Source organism: Chrysochloris asiatica, unplaced genomic scaffold, assembly GCF_000296735.1.
Source record: "Chrysochloris asiatica unplaced genomic scaffold, ChrAsi1.0 scaffold00047, whole genome shotgun sequence".
NCBI classification, from domain to species: domain Eukaryota; kingdom Metazoa; phylum Chordata; class Mammalia; order Afrosoricida; family Chrysochloridae; genus Chrysochloris; species Chrysochloris asiatica.
The window spans coordinates 15,536,798-15,560,048 of record NW_006408565.1 but is presented as its reverse complement, the minus strand read 5'-3'; the positions used below and the strand labels follow the sequence as shown (position 1 = coordinate 15,560,048).

The 23,251-nt window shown below is 45.0% G+C and overlaps 1 protein-coding gene across 1 annotated transcript in view; it reads right to left on the bottom strand.

Moving 5' to 3' along the window:
- Positions 1-8,044: 8,044 nt before the first annotated feature.
- LUZP1 (leucine zipper protein 1) overlaps positions 8,045-23,251 on the bottom strand; it is a 36,611-nt gene continuing 21,404 nt past the window's right edge. Inside the window, exons 2-5 of the mRNA XM_006862399.1 lie at positions 10,595-13,763; positions 9,098-9,249; positions 8,335-8,413; positions 8,045-8,194 (exon numbers count right to left, since the gene is read on the bottom strand). Of these exons, the coding sequence (XP_006862461.1) occupies positions 8,045-8,194; positions 8,335-8,413; positions 9,098-9,249; positions 10,595-13,645 (3,432 nt within the window). The 5' untranslated portion in view covers positions 13,646-13,763. The remainder of the gene's footprint in view (positions 8,195-8,334; positions 8,414-9,097; positions 9,250-10,594; positions 13,764-23,251) is intronic.

The window sequence follows — 23,251 nt, the reverse complement described above, 5'->3', positions numbered from 1 at the left end:
GTATAATTGTTATCAGGATTGATTGTGAGGGTCAGAAATGTAAAGGTAGACGTTTTATAGCAAGGAGGGGAGTGATTAACTTTTCAGTCTAGGAGCGAAGGTCCTTAGGACCATCAAGGGAGAAGAGCAGAGTGCGGGACCCTACCCAGACAAGCAGAGATGCCTGAAATGGAGGCAGAGATGATGATGTGGAGTGATGGAGCAGCTGGAGACTTTAAATCCAGAGAGGGAGAGCGACTGACTGTGTGCTGAAGGCCTGGGAAGTACGGGGGGCAGGATTGCAGGGTATATACCCTTTGGTTGGTTGGTGATGCATGGAGGGGATTGTAACCATGGCAATGAAACGATATATGATAGAATGAATGTAAAATTAATGTTCTCTCATGTAAACTATCACATAATTCACAATAAAACATTTAAGAAAAAAAAAAAAGATAATGCAAGGAACACACAGGGTCACTGTACCAAAAAGAAATGGTTGATGTTCAATCATTTCAAGAGGTAGCATATGATTAAGAACCAATGGTACTGAAGGAAGAAGTTCAAGTTGCACTGAAGGCATTTGTGAAAAACAAGTCTTCAGGAATTGACAGAATACTAATTGAAAACTTTCAATAAAACTGATGCATTAGAGGCACTCACTCATCTATGCCAAGAAATTTGGAATACATCTACTTCGCCAACTGAATTAAAGAGATCCATATTTATGCCCTGGTACTGCCAGCTGTTCTGCAGGAGTAAGATGAGGCTTTCTGCTCCAGTAAAGATTTACAGCTTTGGAAACCCTGTACAGGGTCACTGTCAGAACCAACTCTAAGGTACTTAACAACATTCCAAACAATGACCCAATGGGATGTGGAATCATGGAACTATATTAGTATCAAATGCAAATAAAATTTTGCTTAAGACATTTCAAAAACAGCTGTTATCAGTACATTGACAGGGAACTTCTCTAAAAACGCAAGCCAGATTCAGAAGATGTGGAATTTGGGAATATATCATTGTTGACATCAGATGGATTTTGGCTGAAAGCAACGAATACCAGAAAGATGTTTACTTGTGCTTTACTAGCTAGGTATATTTCAACAAGCTAAGGATGTTAAGAATGGGTATTCCGGAACACTTCATTGTGCTAATGAGGACATCAGGCAGTTGCTAGAACAAGGGAACACTGAATGGTTTAATGTCAGGAAAGGTGTGTGCCAGGGTTGTTTATTTCACCATACTTAATTCAATCTGTATGACAGCAAATCCGAGAAACTGAATTAAATAAAGAGGAACATGACATCAGACCTGCGATATGCAGATAGTGCAATCTTGCTGGCTGGAAGTAAAAATGACTAGTAGAAGATCAAAGACAACAGCTTTGAGTACGGATTGCACCTCAAAATAATAAAAACCCGTACCTCACAAATGGACCAATAAATAACATCAAGATAAATGGAGAAAAGATTGAGGATGTCAAAGACTTCATTTTGCTTGGATACACAACATTCATGGAAGCAGCAGTCAAGAAATCAAATAGTATTATGCAAATCCTACTGCCCATGACCTCTTTAAAATTTTCAAAACCAAAGATAACAGTTTGAGGACTAAGGTGCACCTGACCGGAGCCATGCTATTTTCAATATGTGAAAGTAGAGTTATGGTGTTGGACTGTCAGAACAAATCTGTGTTGGAAGTACAGCCAGAATGTTCCTTAGAAGCCAGGATTTCATCTCTCATACCTTAGATAATGTTACCAGGAGGGACCAGTCCCTGGAGGACATTATGCTTACTTAGTTAAGTGGAGGGTCAGCAAAATCCAGGAAGACCACCAACAGGATTGATTGGCACAGTGGAAGCAGCAATGGGCTCAAGCGCTAACGATTTTGAGGATGGCATAGAACCGGGCAGTGTTTCATTCTGTTGTGCATAGATTGTTAAGTGCTGTCGAGTCAGTTCTGACCCACAGTGACCCTGTATAGTGTTTCCAAGGAGCAGCTGGTGAGCTTGAACTGCTGACCTTGCAGTTCAAAGCAACTTTGCAGTCCAGCACGTTAACCCACAGCACCACACCAGGACTCCATAGATTGAGTAAATTGAAACCAACTCGACAACATCTAACAGGGATTAGCACCTGGGTAACTTGAGGACTGTTAAATCAGCCGAACACACCCAGACTCCCAGAAATTGATCAGAGATTTGATTTCTGCTTAAACACTCTCATCCTTAAGGCATGTATTAAGGCCAGCAGCTGTTCTGGTCCCTTTGTCAGAGACCTGAGGGGCAAAAACAATGCACAACCACCACTCTTCAGTCTGGGTGGCATCAGAATCTCAACAATCGTACCCCCAATATGGAGTCCTGGTGTGGCGCTGTGAGTTAATGCACTGGACTGCAAAGTCATTTGAACTGCAAGGTTGGCTCAAGCTCATCAGTCACTCCTCAAACCCAATACAGGGTTGCTGTGGGTCAGAACTGACTCAACGGCACTCAATAACCACCACCCTCACAATGTCTATGCAAGAAACGTAGACTACTCAAGAAAATTCAGTCTAGCCAAAACAACAGTTACACAAGTGTCTCTGAACTAAACATCCTAGCTCACAAGCCTGGCGAATCTTGAGGGCCAGCATTTCTCTGGCTCAAACAACCACCTGTAGCAGAATATGATGGCTTTCCTGGTACTCCGATTCCAAGTCCTGAGCAGCACAAAGGCAACACTCGGGCTTTCCCTGCTCACCAGAGTCCATTAGCCACTTTAGCAAGAAACCCCGTGTTGGTCTGGAAACAAGGTCAAAAACTATTTACTACTTTTTAACTTGCTTGCTAAAACCATTCTGTGTACATCTTCATCCAGCTTGCCTGCCCCCCTCCCCAGTATTTTTGCAGAGACCTGGAGAAATCTATATGGAGCTGGCCTATGTTCTGACACCAGCTTGTGTGATCTTAAATGCGTTTTTGTTCTCTTGAGTTTAAGGAGGATACACAAACATGGTTTTCGAAACTTCTTAGCAGGGGACTAATTTTTTCATCCTTTTCCATTCTTATTCAAAATCTCAACATTAGGAGAGAATTTAGATTCCAGTGTGTGTCATTCCTCGCCTTTCCTTCAGTCTCCAGGCAGTTGTAGGGTTCCTCAGAGCATCCTAGAAACAAACTCCTGGTAGCTCTTTTAAGTTTATGACTGGATTCAGCTAGAGCTTCTGATGAGCCAGATTTGTTAGAGAGAAAAGTAATGAAACACGCTAGGTAAGATTAAACAGGAGTACTTGTTTAGATATGTGGGCAGCCACTTAAGGTGGTGGTGTTAAAGTGCCCTTGAGTTGGTGCCAACTCATAGCAACCCTGAATAGGGTCTCTGAAGAGCAGCTGGTGAGTTTGAATTGCCAGCCTTGCAGTTCAAGGTGACCTGTGGTCCAATGCTTATCCTATAGCTCTACACCAGGACTCCATTTTAAAGATAGAACTGGGATAGTCCAGAGCAATCTGGCACGTTACCCAGATTGCAAGTGTACTGCTCAGGGTCCATCATCTTGCTTCCATGCTGGATGTTGGGCCAGGGAAGACCCCAAAGTTAGTTAACACTTATGTGCTAACAGAATTCTCAAACTTTCCATAAAGTCCAAGCCATTTGTTTTCTGTAGAAGAGTTTTAGCTGTGTGCTGTTGAGCTGATTCTAACAGCAACCCTATAAAACAGCTGTAACATTCCAACACTGTTTATGGAAGCAAACTGCTGCAACATCTTCCACTGAGAACAGTCAGCCTTTCAGTGAGCAGCTGAGCACTTAACCACTGTGCCACTAGGACTCCATAGCCACAGTTGTGTGCTGTTGAGTCGGTTCTGACCCATAGCGATCTTGTGTAATGTTTCCAATAAAGGCCAGTAGGTTTGAACTGCTGTCCCATGGTGTCCTACAGTGCCATACCAATGTATATTAACCAGTTGGTGTTGATGTTAGTTCCAATCCATAGGTACCTTGTATAGTTTCCAAGGAGTGGCTGGTAGCTGTGAACTGCCAACCTTGCGGGTTAGCAGTCCAGTGTTTATTCTGCAGCGTCACACTACGACTCATAGTTAAGCGCCATTAAGTCGGTTCATTGTAGAGTCTCGTATTTATTCACTTATAGTGACCCTGGTAGTCTAGATGGAAATCAAGAGAATGATGTTTCCTGTATGATCTGAAAACACCAATTCTTTGACAGATGCAGTTTGTTAGAGATCCAGGGTTCCAACATTGTCTTCAAAAGGTGCTCTACAATAGCATGTTCTTTACACCTTTGCAAGACCCACCTGGGATCACCTTATCCGTATCTATCCTTGAGTTCTTGGCACATATTCTAGAAGGAAAAATGTTCTGGCAACAAGTGGGAATAAGGGCCCCCAACATCAATTATGCTGCCATAAATGCATTCTTATAGCTCCTTAAGGGGGCCCCTGGTGGTGTCATGGGGCATGCAATGGGCTGCTGACTATAAGGTCAGCACTTCAAATCCACCAGATGCTCCATGGAAGAAAGATGAGGCTTTCTGCTCCCGTAGATTGACAGCCTTGGAAACCTGGAGTCGGAACTGACTCAGTGGCACACAGTCCTCACCACCACTACCACAGCTCCTCAGGGAAAACTGATTCATGGTCAATTCTAATCCTTTGAAACCAGGCTTTAGTCTTGGTAAGATTTAAGGGAGTTCCAGAGTGGTGCAAACAGTAGTGGCAAAGTCGGTTCACACCTACCCAGAGGCACCTTAGAAGACTGGCCTGACTAGCAATGTGTCTTAGAAAGGTCACAGCCTGGAAACCCTACAGGGAAGCTGGACTGTGTACACATGGAGTCATCATGAGTCAAAACTGACATGGTGTGGAAGGGACATCATGTTGATAGTGTGCCTGGGAAACGGGCTTTCCCATTTCCCCACCATCAGGATCTGGACCAGTGACCACCACCCCCTTGCAGTAAAGGCAGGGATAGCCTGCAGAGGACTGTGTGGAGGATGACCTGTATTTGAATCGCAAATCTACCACTACCTTTGTGACCTCAGGGGGTCCGGGTACCTGATCCTGTGGTGGGTGCCCTTAAGAAATTGTTTTGGTTTTTATTAAGTGACATTAGAGAGTTGATTTTGGTACCAACTGACAAGCCTGTACACAAAAGGTAGGCCAGGTACAGCTGCTGTGTGATGACGATTCCTCGTTGAGCTCTGTGGCTGCTAGGTGGGCCCAGGCCTGCAGCATCGGTAGTTGGGATTGTACATGCAGTGAGAGCACCAGCTGCACCTGTCTCGGCAACAGCTAGACAGAGATGAGGTCAACACAAGAGGCAGCCCGTGGAAAGTGGAGAGCTTTATTGGTTACATATTGTGCTGCAGAGCCAACAGAGGATACATGCAGACAGGCAGCTTCCACTCTACACATGCACCCAAGGAGCCCTGAGTCACTGCTCATGGCTTTGCCCTGGCTTCCAGGGACAGGGTCCGGCCTCCTGGGTCCTACACTTTGAGCAGGAATGGAAAACTGCTGCACCTGGACTCCAAGGCAGCAGGGGGAGGCCAAGTACCTGCCTGAGCAAGTAGTGTGGACAGACTGACTGATGGCCCAGCCAAGGGGCCAGTAATGCAGTAACAGTTTGAGGGCTATCTCCCTCACCCTCCCAATCTTTAAAATACAAAAAAATAGAACTTTATTCTCTTAAAAATACATTCCGTTCAGTACATGCTCTGAGCTGTGAAGCAGCAGCAGCAGAATAAGGGCCCTTTTCTGTGATCGTGGTTGTGGCCGTGAGGAGAACCCTGTTCCCCAGCCGGGGTACTCAAAGGGCAGTCCCTCAAAGCCGCTCTGCCAAGCAGTCTTGTCAGGGGAACAAAATAACCCAGCTCACAAAGGCAGCCAAGAACCCAACCTCTGGGTCCCTGCTCCTTGACTAAGAAGTGAAAGCACTTGGCACTGATGCGTTAAATAAAAACCTGCAAGCTGCCTCAGGACAACACGACCAAGCTAGACCCACCCCTATGGAGGGTGACAATTTATGTGCAAGCTCATCTGCACAGTTCACCCACACAATAGCTGTTCCATTGCCAATGAAAGGAAAGCCATCACAGCTGCTGTGCCCACCACCCCTGGGGCTTTCTCTGCTTGGTTTTTGTGTCAGAGTGGAGAGGGGACAGGCAACAGCAGGTGGACGAGAGTAGTTCACACCATTTAGACAACTCCACTTCTCCTACACAGCAGCTCTGCACCGCTGGGCCCCCAGCCTCAGCAGGAGCCTGTCCACAGCCACACGCCTGTCTGTGGATGTAGAGCCAGAGTCTGCATTAAATAAGACTTGTCGTCACGGTGGGTTTGTTGGCTGGCACGGTGAACACATTTGGCTTGATTACACAATGAGTCATCTACCAGGACTCTCCTCTACTTAAGTTTCCTTCAGGGTCACTGATGGTAAGACCTGGGTCCAAACACCTTGTTGCTTTTCAGAAATGAGCCTTCTAACTTTGGACGTGAGAGCCAGCCTCGCCAGCCATCCGTTTGAGGACTACAGGAACTGACCCTCCAATCTTCAGTTGCTGTTACAAGTGGCATTTTCTGCAATGCTGAGAACATTTAAAAATACAATCTACTCAACAGCGGTTCTAGAAAGTGTGCAGATGAAGGAAACAAAATGTATCCTGAAATAATGGTTACATTGAACCCTATTGCACTCAGACTTCAAGATGACAGCCCCAGCAAGAGGATACCTCAGCTGTTCCTCTTCCACAGAGCATTGTGGGTAGTGGCAGATATTGGTGCTACTGAAGCGTGGAAAGATCTAGACTTTGGCACCAGGAAGCTACAGCACCAGAATCCAAGGCTCCAAGGCCCAAAGATAAAAATTATTGGCGACATCTTTTGGGGTGTGACTTGGCACTCGTCCATTTCTGCTACCGGAGAAGAGCCGCAGACTGGTGTCCTGTACCCTCAGTTGACCACCAGAGGTGTGTTTCCACTGGACCGTTAGGATCACCAAGCAGTGAAGGAGAATGGCAAGGAGGCTGCAACCCTGAGCCTACTAGTTTCTGGCCAGTGACTAAGATCAGAAACAACAGGAAAAGATCTTGAAATCTGCATCTTAAGCATATGAGGCAGGGATGTAGAGAGAAAAGGCAAGCACATGACAATGCCCTTAGATTGGCAAATCTCAAGAATATGGAAGTGTGCGCAAAACATTCCTGCCTCTCCCCAGGGTTGTAGAAACTGATGCAGACGAAGGCTGGGTGAGCACGGGATCCCACACTGACCAGGGGCAGACATGACTCAAGAGGCCAAATACTTGCCAGGAAATTCCTGGGGAGGCAGGAGGCAGGAGATACATAGTTATGGAAGGCATCCTGGTCTGGGCCAAGTGGCTGTGTGGCACTGGGCAAGGTTAGTGGTAAGGAGGGCCTTGCAGGCCATCTGAATTAACCCATTATTTTGCAGACTGGAGCACGAAGGCCTAGGGAGCCTTTTAAAACATGAGACAACTGGAAAGTATACGGCCCAGAAAAACAACAAAAGAGGCAGGGGGCAGGGCACCTTCCCAAAATGAGAATTCTCCCACGTGAGATGGTGGAAACTAAGAATCTCAGAATGCCTTTTGTTGTTAAGTGCCGTCAAGTCTGTTCTAATTCACAGGGACCCTGTATCGGGTTTGTGAGGAGCAGCTGGTTGGTTTGAACTGCCAAAGTTGCAGTTAACAGTCCATACTTATCGTTCAGCGCCACACCAAGACTCCAGAATGGCCTTAGGATCTATCTATTTCAAAGAACTCAATTTATAGATGGGAAAGCTGAGACTCCAACGAGACAATATGACTTGCCCAAGGTCACACAGCAACCAAGTAGCAAAGCCACAAAGAAAAGCCAGTTTCCTGATTCCTAATCAAACACTCTTTTCTTCCATGGTGAAGGCCACTGTGCCTGCTGCATAAACAACCACCTTTCGGGAGGATCCTTCTTTGAGAGAATGCGACAGAAAAAGCAGCCAGGAATACATGGTTCTTTTGGAAGTTCCCCAGATGACTGGTATAACAAGGAAACAAAATCAAGTTTTACTCATGTGACTTCTGGAAAGGTTTGCACTGTGCAGAACTGGGGCCCTCGGTGGGAATGTTTCGCCTTTTCTCCGATGCTGCCATCACCCTGAGAGTCCACTGGCCACTTCCGTAGGAATGCATCTGCTTGGTAAAGTGCAATACCTCCTGGGGGGAGTGAAGGAGGAGGAAGAGGAGGGAGTTCTCATGGAGGGACAAAGGGAAATTGCTTCTCCCTGCTTTTCCCCTGGCTGGGAGCTTCCTAGACAACAGAGGGCCAGGGGCGGCCCCGCTTAGTCTGGGGATACTCCAAGGTGGACTCGATGAACCTGGCCTGAGGTCTCCAGACACAGGAGAGCACGGGTGAGGCAGCAGCATTCCTGGGGCCTTTGGAAGAAAGCAGAGGGCCAGGGGGGCAGGAGGGGAGAGAGGGAGCCATTCCAACAGGAACCCATTTGTTCTGCCCCCAGGAGGCCTGGCCAGAGGCGCTTCACTCTTAAGGGTTATCCCAGGATCCCTCTGAGGCAGCACAGTTCTCTCAGCTTACAAGTCTGAGGAAAGAACGCCAAGGGTTTGAAAAGCGCTGGAAGCCCCTGGGTGCTTGGAGCTGATGGCTACTTGGGCCCTTAGGGCAAACTAGGAGTGAAAGACTATACTGTAGAGCCTGAGACTCAGACCCTACCCACACCCAGAGGGGCTGCCTGAAGCTACAGAAACAACCCAGGGAGCAAAGGAGCTTTGGGCTGTTGTGTGGTGGGGATTCAAGGAGTTTCTCTATTGTCTCCACCTAGGGGCTGGAGTGGTCCGTGTACTAGGGGCTGGGGGGCAGGAGGGATGAAGGGTGAGGACTCATGCATCAGGGAATCAGGGAAGAGCTGGCGTGGGTGTTGGTGCCCAGCTGTATGTAGTCTCTGCTCCCCCTCTGACCAGCTGGCAGAAATGACCTGTGCAGTCTCCCAGCCAAGGCCTTGCATCTCGCCTGGGTGAACATGGCTCCTTCAGAGGAGTGGAAGGTGGCCCAGGTGAGCAGGCGGAGCAGAGGAGACAGCACACCCCAGCCCACCAGCTCACTTCTCCTCAGTACAGGGCCGAGGTGACCGTAAGCGCTCCTCAGCCCGAACCCGCCCAGGCTCCGGCAGCCCCTGCTTTGCAGGCAATTCCGACTGTTCCAGGGAGTTGTGCAGCCGCCTGTGGACACTGAGTGTGCCATCTTCACTGTCCTCCTGTGCCAATAAAGGACAGCAGTGAGCTGCACAGGAAATATACTCTGTCCCCACCCCAATGGTGTACAGCCCAGACAGACCAACCACAGTGTGACTGAGAGGACCTGCATGAGTGGAGGCTGGGGGTCTTCAGAGAACAAGGCCTGGGCTGGGAGTTCTACACAGGTAGGCAGCAGGCTCCCGGGGAAAAGTGTTATTTCCTTGGGGGTTGGGGGGAGCTGCTAAAAAAGAAGCTAGACAGCCTGTTCCTGCTCTGCGTGGAAACGATCAAGAAAACTCACATCCTCCCCTTTCATACCCCACACCTGCACCTCGTCCTGGATCTCCTTCAGATGCCCAATGCCCATCTTTCTCCCACTCCCCTTCTCCTACAATTCCACCTACCAAGCAAAGGCAAATCAAGGAATAACACAAGTCTCCGGAAAAAAACCAGGCTGTAGGGTAGAAAGAACATGGGATTCAGAGACAGAATCTTGGAGTCGAATCCCAGCTCTTCCACTATCCACTTGGGTGACCGTGACACCTGGTCTCTGACCCTCAAATCCTAACTCTGACAGCTGCCCACAGGTCTAAATGAGGTGAGGAGCAGGGGATCCCCTGAAAAGTGTTAAGTGCAGTGTCAGCTCTTACAAGGTTCCTCCGATTCACACACAGTAGACACCTGCCTTTTTAAAGAAGGGAAAAGTTGAGATGGAAAGTTATTTTTTATCATCACAGGTTCCCATCTACAAGGCAAAACCCCTGGCTTCTCCATCAGATGGTGTGCTGACACTCGTGACTCTTAACGCAAATGATTCTGGATTTACCTGCTATACAGTCACACTGAGTTCTGTCCTGAGGTGGATGCTGTAGCGGGTCAGATAGCTAGAAAGTGGCCCTCAGTCTAAAGCTTGTACAGCAGGCCCAGCATCAGCCTTTGCTCTCCACATCCCCTGAGCCACAGCCTGCAAAGACATGCCATCTGTCCCCGACAGAAAGGGCAGCAGGCTGCCTACTTCCACTCACAGCTGCCCGTCAGCTTGTAGCTGCTTCTCAGGCTTGCTTCCCGGTGCTCTGTGGGGCCGTAAGGGGAGAATAGAGTCGGTGACCCTTTCTGCACCGCCCTCATCTGTTAGGGCAAAGTGGAGGTCATGCTGCTCTGTCCAGTGCCTCCAAGTGAGGCCAAACCCACGTGGTTTCCAACAGCTCTCTGAACTCCACAGTTCTAGCCAATGTTTTCCAGTTCCCTGGTTCCCTACTCCTGGGTCACACAGGCCGGAGCAGAGGGAGATGAAGGAGAAAGCAAAGTGGAGTCAAGAGCAGCAGAAAGGAGATGGGAAGAGGCAGGGACAGAAATGGTACTTACCAGGCCCGCTGAGTGGTTCCAGGCTGCCATCATGACAGTGTCTCCTGCCCGGTTCCGCCGGGTAAGCACCTCAGACACGGTGAGACTGCTCTGGCTCCTTCTGGAGGTAAGCTCAGGGCCGTCCCCTGAATTTCCTACTCGTCGAGTGCCCTGCTCCAAAAGGTATGACCTGGGCTGTTCGAGTTCTGAGAAGTCTGTGGAAGACCTCTGGGTATACGTATTGGTCGAATCTACATTTTTCCCTCTTCGAGCTGAGGGGTCATCTAAAGAGTTCAAGTCTCGCCTACTCTTCCAAGCATTCCGCACGGTAACATGTCTGGCATCTGCAGAGCCCACTTCTGAAGAGGTATTATGGCTTTTCCACCTGATTGTCTCCGCGGGGGTGGAGTGGCTATTCCTCTCCACGGGATCCGATGGCTTGATGATGATGCTGCTCCGAGACACCACTGTCTCTGGCCTGCTCTTCAGGGGACCGTCTCCCACTCTTTCAGTCTCTGTGAGCTGCAAGGTGATGTCATGCTTGTGAAGGGAAAGCTCAAAGGGGGAGCTGATATGGTTGCCAACGGCCGTGAGCTCCGGTGGTCCAACCTGGATGTTGCTGGTGGACGTGTGCCTCTCTCTGAAATGCTCCCCTGGGGTGGCTCTTGGGTTACTGCTCTCAGTGGGGTAGATAGTAATGCTACTGGTCACTTTGTTTGGCCCCGATTTGGAGGTGGATTTCTGTTTCTCCTGTGTAGCCTCCGGCCCAGACCCTCCCATGATTTTTTTCACATCCTTATCAATGATGACGGGCTTGATGACGGCTCTGGACCGCAAGGCCTCTCTGGGGCTAAAGGGCCTGTGGTTCTTCGCCCCAGCACCATTGGCATCTGGGAGCTCCGCAGCACTAGGGGAGGCTCGGACAGGTTTCACAGATTCACTTTCTGATGGAGCCTCTCTTTCATTCTCAAACAGAGAGGTTCTAAGGCTCCCTCGGGATTTCGCTTTCTCTCGAGAGTTGGACTGCTGTTTGGGCTCTGGCTCTGGAGTAATGGTTGTGTTGACCAATTTGGCAGTAACAAGAGAAGCTACATCCAAGTCATCATCGGAGTCTGGCTTCTCTCGGCCACTGGATTTGATCACTCGACACCTCAGGGCTTCATGATGACTGCTGTCTTCCATCACAACTGCCACAGGTTGACCAACTCCGTCTTTATTCGGGGTTGAAAAGCTCTGGAGGATGCTCTCTTGACTTTTGGAGTTATATGGATACTTTGCTAAAACAGGAGCTTTGGAGTTTGGGGAACTAGGGTCAGTCTCCTGACTATTGGCAGACTTTTTGCCTTTAGAGAGCCCTTCGGAGGAGGCTCTTTGTGAGGAGGCCAGAGCTCCAATGGCCTTTGAGCTACTAGAATCTGCAGTTGGCGTAACGTGATTCCCACTGCCAGGCACCTGGCCCCTCTTCCCAAAGAGGGCCTCAGCAGAGGTGTCAGAAGCCTTGACACCTCTCCCCACAGTGTCGCTGAGAGGGGGTCCATGGGTGGTGTCATTAAATGTTCTTGTTGTCTTCTCTACTTTTCCCTTCAGCCCACTCTCATTGCCTGGCCTGGAAGTTCCCTTCCACACTTTATTGTGCTCCTGGGCAGCAGGCGGGTAGCGGCTCAGCACTGATGGCTGCTCCCTGGACTTTTTCCCTTCACTCTGGGAGGAGCCAGATGTAAATTGGTCTTCAATTCTTTTTGTCTCCTGAGTCCCACTCTCCATACCTGGCCCTGTGTTGCAAGCTTTGGCTGCCCTCCTATTGGTGAAATTGGGAGAGGACATCTGCCTGTTGTTCAGGCAGTAATTCTCATTACTGAGCACTAACTCCCTGTTCCGGTGCCTTTCCCGCTTATGCTGAGGGGACAGCTCCCGGGACGTGTGCTTGGACACAGATACCTCGTTCCCATGGCCTCGAAACTTAGTCCTCTCATGCCTGACTTTGCTGGACAGGGAAACATCTTCCCCTTCTACCTCCCCATTTTCTAACTCTTTCTGTTTCTTGATTTGCAGCTTTATCTCCTCCAGCTGGCCAGCTAAGAGTCTGTTTTTATTTTGTTCACTTAGGTAATTATCCTGAAGGTCATTGTTTTTGGCCCTCATTTTCTTAAGCTCTTCTTCCAAAGATTCAAAATGCCTGATCTGTGTTTTGAGTTTCTCAATCTCTTGGTTAAGATCTTTGACTTTGTTGTCTTCTTGATTTCGGTTCTTTTCATTTTCTGATTTATTTCTTGTTTCATTCTCTACCTGCTTCAGATAGTCCAGCGTGCCCTTCCGTCTGGATTCCTTGGATGGCATTGTGGAAGAGATACCATCCTCAATCCGTAGGTCATTAGAAGCATTCCTTGTATAATCTCGGTTCATTTTTTTGTTCTGCTCCAGCTTCTGAGTGAGCTCTTTGATTAATTTCTCATTTTCTTTCTCCTTTTCATTCAAGTACTTTCTCTCACTTACAAAGCTCAGGGTTAATGATTTCAGCTTTTCTAACTCTGACACTAAACTCTCTTCAGTTTTATCTAGGCGGTCCTCAGAAGATTCCAGTTCTTTCACTTTGACCCTGAGCATTTCCAGCTCCGAGGAGATTTTCTTAGTCAAGTTTCGCTCTTCATTCAGGCTCAAACAAAGCTGGGTGCAGTCATTCTTACTCCTGCTGAAGGCCTCTTCTAGCTTCTCCAGTTCTGCCATTCGTTTCTGAAGCCGCTCAATCTCAGATTTCAACTCCCGGGTGAGGTTTTCCTCCTCCTCCAGTTTCTCCTTCATCAGCTGGCACAGATCCTCTGCTCTCTTAATTTCTTCATCTTTGCCCTCAATTCTCAGCACCCGCTGGCGGAGTACTTCAATCTCAGCCAGCATGCTGGAGTTGCTGCCTTCTGCCTGGATCACTTTGTCCTGAAGGTCCAGAAGCTCATCTTCTGCTTTCTGGAGGTTTTTTGTGGCTTCCTCCAACTCATCAAGACGTCGGCTGAGACTCTGTAGCTTAAACCGCAGGTGGCGGCTGGAGGCTGGTTCCTTGTAGCTTGCAAACTCGGCCATGTCTCCTGCCAGCGAATATGGGCTCCTAGAGGCATCCAATCCAGTCAAGAGGATGGAAAATGGCTACCTTTCTCTTGGCATCCACAACCTCCTTTGGCAACCGGAGACCATGATCAGTCTACAGAAGGAAAGCAGAAAAGAGTGTCAGCCAGCAAATCTAAAACTTGCATGTCAGCTCACATTTGTAATCTCTGTGCCAAGAACACAGCAGGTGCTCAAATTTGTTGAAAGAAGGACTTTGAGACTCACTATTACTTAGTTGTAAAATGGGGCTAAGATGCCCACAACATCTCTCCCCAATGTTGTTCTGACATAATACAAGGAAGGTTCTTGGTAAATGGCAGAGCAGTAAACAATCCTACAATTATTAATAAGAAAAAGTTGTAATGGTGAGCTAGTGTAACCTGAGAGGGATATAGATGAAACTATCAGGCTTTCTATATAAACGGCAAACTTCCCAATATACTAAAGTCATCTCCCACACCTGTTCTCAACACCTCTCCTCTTCCAAAGTATGGGCAGATTTAGAAGTAGAACAGCTCCCACATAATCTCTCCTTTGGCATTTTAGTGAAAACGCTTCCAACATTCCCGTCCATTTGGCCACCTCCTCACAAATGCTGTTAGCGATGATTTGTTATGAAATGGTCTATTTCTTTGAAAACTATTTCATTGGGGACATAAATTGCTCTAGGGAAAGGAAGGAAGGAAGGGGGAAAGTCAAAATAGACTTGCTTTGTATGTAATTTCTTAATTTTTTAAGTAGAAGAAGGGATCTCAAATATGTATGTTTAATAATTTAATGATTGTAAGATTGGCACAGGACCAGGCAGTGTTTTGTTCTGTGGTCCACCAAAACAGGATAAAAGTTAAATCTGTACATAATAAGGCCACCTCAAAGAATACCTCAAAGAGATAATCTTATCAAAGCAACAAGAAGGGAAAAGAGACAAATCTCCTATGGAGAAAGAACAACTGCCCAACAACTTGTAAATAGATGTCAAGAAGACACAAGTCTTTCTAAGGAAAGTAACTTTAACAACAACAACAAAACTTATGAATATAAAATTAATTAGGGGCACTTTTACACACACACAATTTAAGCCTGAATAATTACTAAGAGACCCTCACTGAGAATTACTGATAAATTTACTTAGGAGAATATGGTTCTTTAACAGACAAAAACTGATCTCATTAGAAACACATGGAATTCAAAAAGAAATGGTAATCAAAGAAATAGACCCAAATATTGACTCAGTTTACACAGTAACAAACAAATGTGGGGCAAAGAAGGAAAATAAAACCAAAGTGTAACTTTAACCTATACAGAGATCAGACAGAACAAGGGAATGCTGTGTGGATTAGAATCAGAAAAAGTGTGTGTCAAAGTTGTGTTCTTTCACCAGGCTTATTCAATCTGTATACTAAGAAACAATCCGAAATGCTGGACTACATGGAGACCTTAGTATCAGGATCTTCGGAGGAAGGCTCATTAACAACCTCTGATGTGCAGATGACATAACCTTACTTGCTAAAAGCAAAGAAACATTACCGATGAAATGCAAAGACTATATCCTTCAGTATGGATTACATCTCAACATAAAGAAACAACAATGCTCACAACTGGACCAATAAACAACATCATGATGAACGGAGGGAACTTGTCAAAGATCCACAATCAACACTCACAAAGCAGCAATCAAGAAATTAAATTAAATATTGCATTTTAGGCAAATCTGCTTCACACGACATCTTTAAGTTGTCACTTTGAGTACTGAAGTGGCCTGACCCAAGTCATGGTATTTTAAAACACCTGTTATACATGGGACAGCTGGACAATGACCATGGGAGATTGGAGAATTGATGCATTTGAGGAATGGTATGGGCGAAGAATACTCTTGGAAGGATGATGAGATGTCTTCTAATTTACTTTGGACATGTCATCCAGAAGGACCAGTCCCTGGCAGAGGACATCATGCTTGGTCAAGGATCAGCAAAAAAGAGAAAGCCCCCTAGTGAGACGGACTGACATAGTGGGTGCAGCAGTAGGCTCCGACACAGGGCTGACGCTGATGACGACACAGCCCTGTGCAGTGTTGCGGTCCGCGGCAGATCATGATGAGCAGGAATGGACTCAACAGCACCCTAACAACAACAGTACTGCTACAAATTTGTGCTCTTAAACCAGGAATTCTATTTCTTGGGATTCTCATTTTAAAAAGGGATTTAAAAAAAAATTTTTTTTATCATTGAGATTAAATCTCCTTGCATAAGCATGGATGATGATTGGACAAACATTACAATTCCATAATCTTTTAATTCCATTTCCCCACAAATTTTTGAAGCCCTCTAGTATAGACTGGAGTCCTGGTGTGGTGCTATCAGAAAAACGCTGGACTTCAAACCACAGGGTCAGAAGTTCAAACCCACCAGTGGTTCCTCAGATACCCTATAAAGGATTGCTATGAGTTGGAACCAACTCAATGGCACTTAACAACAACAACGATGTATAGATTAGTTTTGGGATCCATACATTTCAAATCAGTTTCTTAACTACTAATGCATACAGGGAGTCCTGGTATGGCACTGTAGGGTAATCACTGGACCACAAGAAATGCAAATCTGTGTTGGGAGAAGTATAGCCAGAATGCTCCTTAGAAGCCAGGATGACAAGACTTTATCTCTCATAATTTGGACATGTTGTTATCAAGAGGTACTATGTCCATCTCAGACATCACACTTGGTATCAGCCCAACAAGATGGGCTGAGACAGTGGCAACAACAAATGGGCTTAAGCGTAACAACAATTAGGAGGAAGGTGCAGGACAGGACAGTGCTTTGTTCTGTTGTGTATGGGGTTGCTGTCATTATCACACACAAGTAAAACTTTGAAGATCATTTTTAAATGGTTGCAGCAGTACATTAACAGGGAACTGCCAGAAATTCAAGCTGGATTCAGAAAAGGACATGTTTGGTGTAGTGGATTAGTATGTCTCTTCTAGCCCTGTTGTTGTTAAGTACAATCGAGTCAGTTTCAACTCACAGTGACCCTTATAGGGTTTCCGAGGAGCAGCTGGTGTGTTTGAACTGCTGACCCTGTGGTTCACAGTTTCAACGTAACTCATTTTCTGATGGGTCTGAGTAAGAGAAGGTGGAAGACGACGCTGGTAGGATGACATGATTCTCATTTTTAAGGTATGTTACCAGTTCCTGGAGAAGGATATTATGCTTGCAAAGTAGAGGGTCAGTGAGAAAGAGGAGACCCTCTATGTGATGGACACAGTGGCAGTGAAATGGGCTCACATGTAACAACTGTGAGTCTGTCATAGGACCAGGTAGTGTTCCGTTTTGTTGTGCATAATAAGGTCACTATGAGTTGGAACCAATGCAGTGGCACCTAACAAAACAATGCTGACTATCAATTCCACAGTACTTAACAACAACAACATCAATTCTGCTGCTAAGTATTGGTCCTCTTCCATCACGCGCAACAAGAAAAATTATTTCCTTGCAAATTGATGTGGGTGGTCTGCTAGTGTAGACTTCATCTTCAACATCATCTCGACCCTTCTTAAAATGAGTTATCAATTGTAAACTGCTTGTTTTCTCTGGGGCACTGTGCCCATACACTTTTCATAAAACATTACTAATTTCATCATTCTTCCACCCAAGCTTTACCATAATTATAAATTTTATGTTCTTGCTTCAATTTTAGCAGAATTCATGCTACTCTGATGGGGTTCTTTTCAAAATAATGTTTTATCTTTCTTAAAGCCTCAAACTAGATCCTGTTCAGACATGTTATAACAAGTTAGTAAGGTAGGAAGCCTTTGGGCCTCTTGGAAACAGTTACTTGGAAAGTAAAGACTTAAGTTTTAAAGACAGGAGATTGCTTTGGTTCTCTTTTGTATCCCCAGTGCCCAGCCCAGTGCCTGGAACATGTATAGTAGGCGCTCAGTAAATGTTCACTGAGTAGATTCTCAGTGGTGCATGATTTCCAAGTACTCTTGCACTATGCCCCCGGAGACGTCCTCTGAGCAGCTACAATGGGTCTAGCCGAGGCCCTAGCGTCTGCTACTTGACCTTTCCAAATCTCCCTGAGATTGGGAGCCCAGAGAACCTCTTGGAGGATGAAAGCATTAATTCCAAGAACTTGCCTATTTTACAGTCTGTTTATTATAAATAGACCACCATGAAATTTCTGTATTTTATTTCCTGTAGTGTCTGATTTTAACCACCTTGAAGGATGACCTTTTCTTGGGGCAGCGAAGGGCTGGAGCCAGAGTATTGAAGAACCACGCATGTGAGACACACCATACCATAGTTAAGTTCTGCAGTGGAATCCATCTTGAAGAAATGCTGCGCACATCCATTAGCATGGTCCCTCCTAAATGAGCCATTTCCCGGAAATCCTTGCCTATCCCTATAAATAAACATACATGATGCCTTTTTCCCCACCCAAAACTTTTTAAACCCCAATTGCATTAAGCCCTCCTGTCTCCACTTGCAAAACTCTTCCCTATAATAAACGTTTGCTCCTATGGAAACTGCCTCCTCTGATTATTCTTAATCAGTAGGAGGCAAGAACCCTCTCTCTTATAGGACTGAGGTGTTATCAGTACCCCAGAACACTGGCACTTATACTGATGAAAGAAAAACAACAAAAAACCCTGAAATCCATGTATAGTTTTTTCAAAATATGCATTTTCCATGAAATTTATTGGAGCCCCTCATATTTTGGGGTTCTGTTAGGTAGTGATGGTGGTTGTGTGCCACTGAGTTGGTCCCAACTCCTAGAGACCCTATACAGGGTTTCCATGGCTGTAAGTCTTTATGGGAGCAGAAAGCCTCATCTTTATTTCAGTGACTGGTAGATTCAAACTGCTGACCTAATTCGAACTGAAGTAAAAAAGAGTGGCATTTTCCCACAAATTTTTAGAAGCCCTCTAGTATTCGGGGCTCTGTCTGATGTTGGATAGTCATGTTTACTGTATTAAATCTTCTTGATGAATTGGTTATTTATATTTAGTGTCATTATTGAAAAGGTGGGATTTATGCCTGCCATTTTGCTACTTGTGTCTGTCTATACGATGTCTGTGTGGCACTGTGGGTTAATGCGCTAGACTGCAAAGCTGTTTGAACTGCAAGGTCAGCGGTTCAAGATCACCAGTCACTCCTCGGAACCCGATATAGGGTTGCTATGGGTCAGAACTGACTCGATGGCATTTAACAACAACAAACAACAACTTCATCAGGAGAGACCAACCACTAGAAAAGGATTTCCTGTTTAGTAGCAAGTCAGTGAAAAAGAGGAAAAGCCTCAGTGAGATGGAACAAGTCAATTGCCTCAACACAATATCCAAGATCAGAGAGATGACACAGGACTGGGCCACACTACACTCTGTTACATGAAGTGCCACGAATCACAGTCCACACAGCAGCAACTAACAACAACAGCTCCCGTGCACTGGCTGCTTTTGCTGCGTTTCCTCTCAGAAGTCCAATGACCTGGGGTCTTGGGACGTCCCTTTGGACAGAAACTGCACGACAGCGGCTGCTTCCTTTCATTAGGAGACAAATTTCAGACATTACTACCTTCTTTTGTGTTAAATAGAAATTTTCTAGTAATCATCCTTTTAATTCCCTTGTTTCTTTTCTGATTTTTTGGTTATTATATTTTTGTGGCCCTGGAGATTAAAATGAAGATCTAATTTAAAACAATCTAGTTTGAATTAAGACCCAACTTAATTTTTTAATAATACTTAAAAACTTTGCTCCTATAACTCTGCTCCCTCCCTGCTCTCCTTAATACTGTGTTTTGTCATACAAATTACATCTTCATATGCTATAAGCTCATCATCTTGTTTCTAAGGAGCATCCTGGTTGTATTTCTTTTAAGACTGATTTGTTTTTTTCTTTTGGTAATCCTCAATATAGTCAATGTTCTTCACCAACACCACAATTTGAATGCTTCCATTTTTTCCTGTCTTCCTTTTTCATTGTCCAGCTTTCACAAGCACAACTTCATCATCAAAGTCACAGCTTTGTTTTGTTATGGGATTTTTTTAGGGTGGTGAAATTAATATGCAAGAAAATGGTGACTACATAGCATTATGTATTTATCAAAACCCATAGGACTGGAAAACAAAGAGTATAAACCCTAACATAAACCACAGACTTTAGTTAACAATAAGCTCCATTTTTTTTTCCCCCAATTAAACCTGAGATTCTCTTAAAAAAAAATAGTCTATTAATTTTTTAGGTGAACAATGATTGATTCTAGAAGAAAGAGCCATGAATGCTACAAGATACAGGGATGAAAAGTAGAGTGACAACCTAAAAGATGCCAATCAACTGTAAGAGTGGTAGAGTCTTCAAGAAAGAGAAAAGACTGATTAACAAGAGGATGTTCCATACTCATAGTTTTTCATCTAAGGTATAAATGAAAAAAAATCTTTTCATGGTTTTTTTAAATTTTTAAATTTGAGGGATAATATTCCTTCACATTGCTTAAGGGATGTGAATCCAGAAAACCATAATCAATCCCAGCAAAGTTACTCAAATCACTTTGCCTCTGAGTTTTTTCCTTCTCTGTAAAAGTGAGACAATAATCCTACCCGAAAAGTAGGGCGTGCTCTGAGAATCAATGCAGTTAACACTAATCAGAACAAAAGCAAACATCATCAACCACTGACAAGCCTTAACAACCTTCTAAGACATTCAATCTTCTTGGAAGCAGTAAGCCTCATCTTTCTTCTGAGGAACAGCTGGCAGGCTTGAACTACAGGCCTTGTGGTTCGTCATCCAGTGCTTATCGGATGGAGCCACCCCAGTGACCCTTAATATTTTTCCAACATCTGAATGAAGAAGGCTGGGGATAGATTAAGAATCGATCAGAATATGTGGTGAGAGACCAACTCCTCTAATTCATAACTAAAAAATTTAAGATACTTAACTTCTTAGCTTCTTATCTCATAGGGTTGCTGAACAGATCAAACTAGATGGGTAAGACAGGTACTAAATAAATAGAATTTTTATTATTAAAAGCAGGGGTGTTACACTGCATTTTAGATGTCAATCATACACTAGAAATAGCCAACAAGAAGTTGGAATCAAAGTCTAGAGCTTAGATGAGAGGTCAGAATGGGAGATACTAGAGTCTTTGCCCTACTATTAACAATTGAATGGGGTAGGAGAAGATTAAAGTCTTCCCAGAGTTCAAAAGGAAAAAGTGAATGAGAATAACCTTCTTTGAAACTTGGCTGCTAATGAAAGGAAACAGCAGTTATCATGCAAAGTTTCTGTTCAAAGGGATGTACTAGATCCCAGATCATTAGGCTTCAGAGAGGAAACACACAGGCAAAGGCAGCCAACGTCACAGAAACAATCAAAATTCTACTTCCAGCTGATGAAGACCAACCCAGATTTGTGTCTGCTCACAATGACACAGGGAAAAAGCATAATACACTTAGGCAGAGCCTAGGATCAGCACTGGACTGCTACCCACAAGGTCTCAGTTCAAACCCAACAGCCACTCCTTAAGGTCACTATGAGTCAAAACCAACTCAATGATACTTACGATGGATTACGAGCTAGGCTGCTAACCATAAGGTCAGCAGTTCAAAACCACCGGTCTCTCCAATGGAAGAAAGATGAAGTTTTCTGCTCTACCATAAAGATTTACAGCTTCGGAAACCCTATACAGGGTCTCGGTGGCACACAACAACCACTCTCTCTATATATACAGAGAGAGAGTGTATGTGAATATGTGTCCTGGTGTGGCCCTGTAGGATAAGCTCAGGACCACAAGGTCTATTTGGTTCTCAAGGCTGGCAGTTCAAACGCCAAGCTGCTCCTTAGAAATCCTATACTGGGTTGCTATGAGTCAAAACTCATTCAGTGGCACTTAACAACTGTATATATATATATATACGTTTTTAAAATTATGAACAATAACATTTAAAGTAAATGTAATTTCTTTTCCCTATTTTGTCACCTTTCTGATATTCTCTGCCAAGTAGTCTAGACAAGGAGTTTTACCATCTTTGTATATAAGAGGAAATCAAACATGGCAGATGCAATTTTCCAAAGACAGCTGCCACCACAATCTCCATCCTACAAGCTCTTCTTAACAACAACAGAACACAGACGCTCTACCTGCTGGGTGTCAGAGGGAGTCTCTCCTCTTGAACCTGAGCAGACCTTTAAGATTGCCTGTACTAATACAGTGCGAGCTCTGGTAGCGTAGTGGTTATGAATCGGGCTGTGAACCGCAAGGTCAGCAGTTCGAAACTACCAGCGGGTTCTGCGGGAGAAAGATGAGGCGTTCTGCTCCCGTAAAGATTTACAGCCTCAGAAACCCTGTGCAGGGTCGCTATGAGTTGGAACCGACTCCACGGCACTTAACAACAACAACAACAATACAGTACAGTATGTTGTTGTTGTTAACTGTTGTCCAGTCAGTTCCAACTCATAGTGACCTTTATAAGGTTTCTGAGGAGAAGCTGGTGGGCTTGAACCTAAAATGTTGCGGTTAGCAGTCTAGTGTTTATCCTACAGCACACATCAGGACTCCACAGTATGGCATAAGTGATGCTGTAAGTCTCCAGAGATGAGGTCATAAAACTGGGATCATTGCTTTTGGAACCTAAGCACCATGATGTGTAGAAGCCTAGCTGTCACATGGACAGGTCACGTGCCCAGCTGACAGCCTGAGCTAAGTGAGGTCCCAACTAACAGCTAGCATCAGTCATCATATCATGTGAGTAAGTCTCCATGATTCACCTCCAGACTCAGCAACACTTGCTGACACCACAGGGAGCAAACAGGAGTGCTCCCATAAACTGCAGATTGGTGAGCAAATGTAATAACTGTTGTTGTACTAAGTCACTAAAATGTTTACCTGTGCTTCATTGACTATGCAAAGGCTTGTGACTGTGTGGATCATAACAAGCTAAGGAAAACATTGCAAAGAATGGGTATTCCAGAACACTTAATTGTGCTGTGTACATAGACAAAGAGACAGTCGTTCAAACAGAACAAGGAGACACTGAATGGTTTAAAATCAGGAAAGGTGTGCACTGTATTCTTTCACCATACTTCTTCAATCTATGTGCTGAGCAAGTAATCTGAGAAGCTGGATTATATGAAGAATGTGGCATTGGGATTGGAGGAAGGCTCATATAACAACTTGCAATATGCAGATGATACAACCTTACTTGCTGGAAGTGAAGAGGACTTAAAATACTTAAGTGCTGAAGATCAAAGACTCCAGCTTTCAGTACAGAATGAACCTCAATGTAAAGAAAATAAAAATCCGCACAATAACATCATGATAAATGGAGAATAAATTAAAGTTGTCAAAATTTCATTTTGCTCAAATCCAAAATGAACACTCATGTCAACAGCAGTAAAAAAATCAAACAGTGTATTGCATTAAACAAATCTGCTGCGCAAGACCTCTTTAGTATTCAAGAACAAAGATATCAGTTTGAGGACTAAGGTGTGCCTGACCCAAACCATGGTATTTTATAGCCTTGTTGTTGTTGTTGTTAAGTGCCGTTGAGTTGGTTCCGACCCATAGCGACCCTGTACAGGGTTTCCGAGG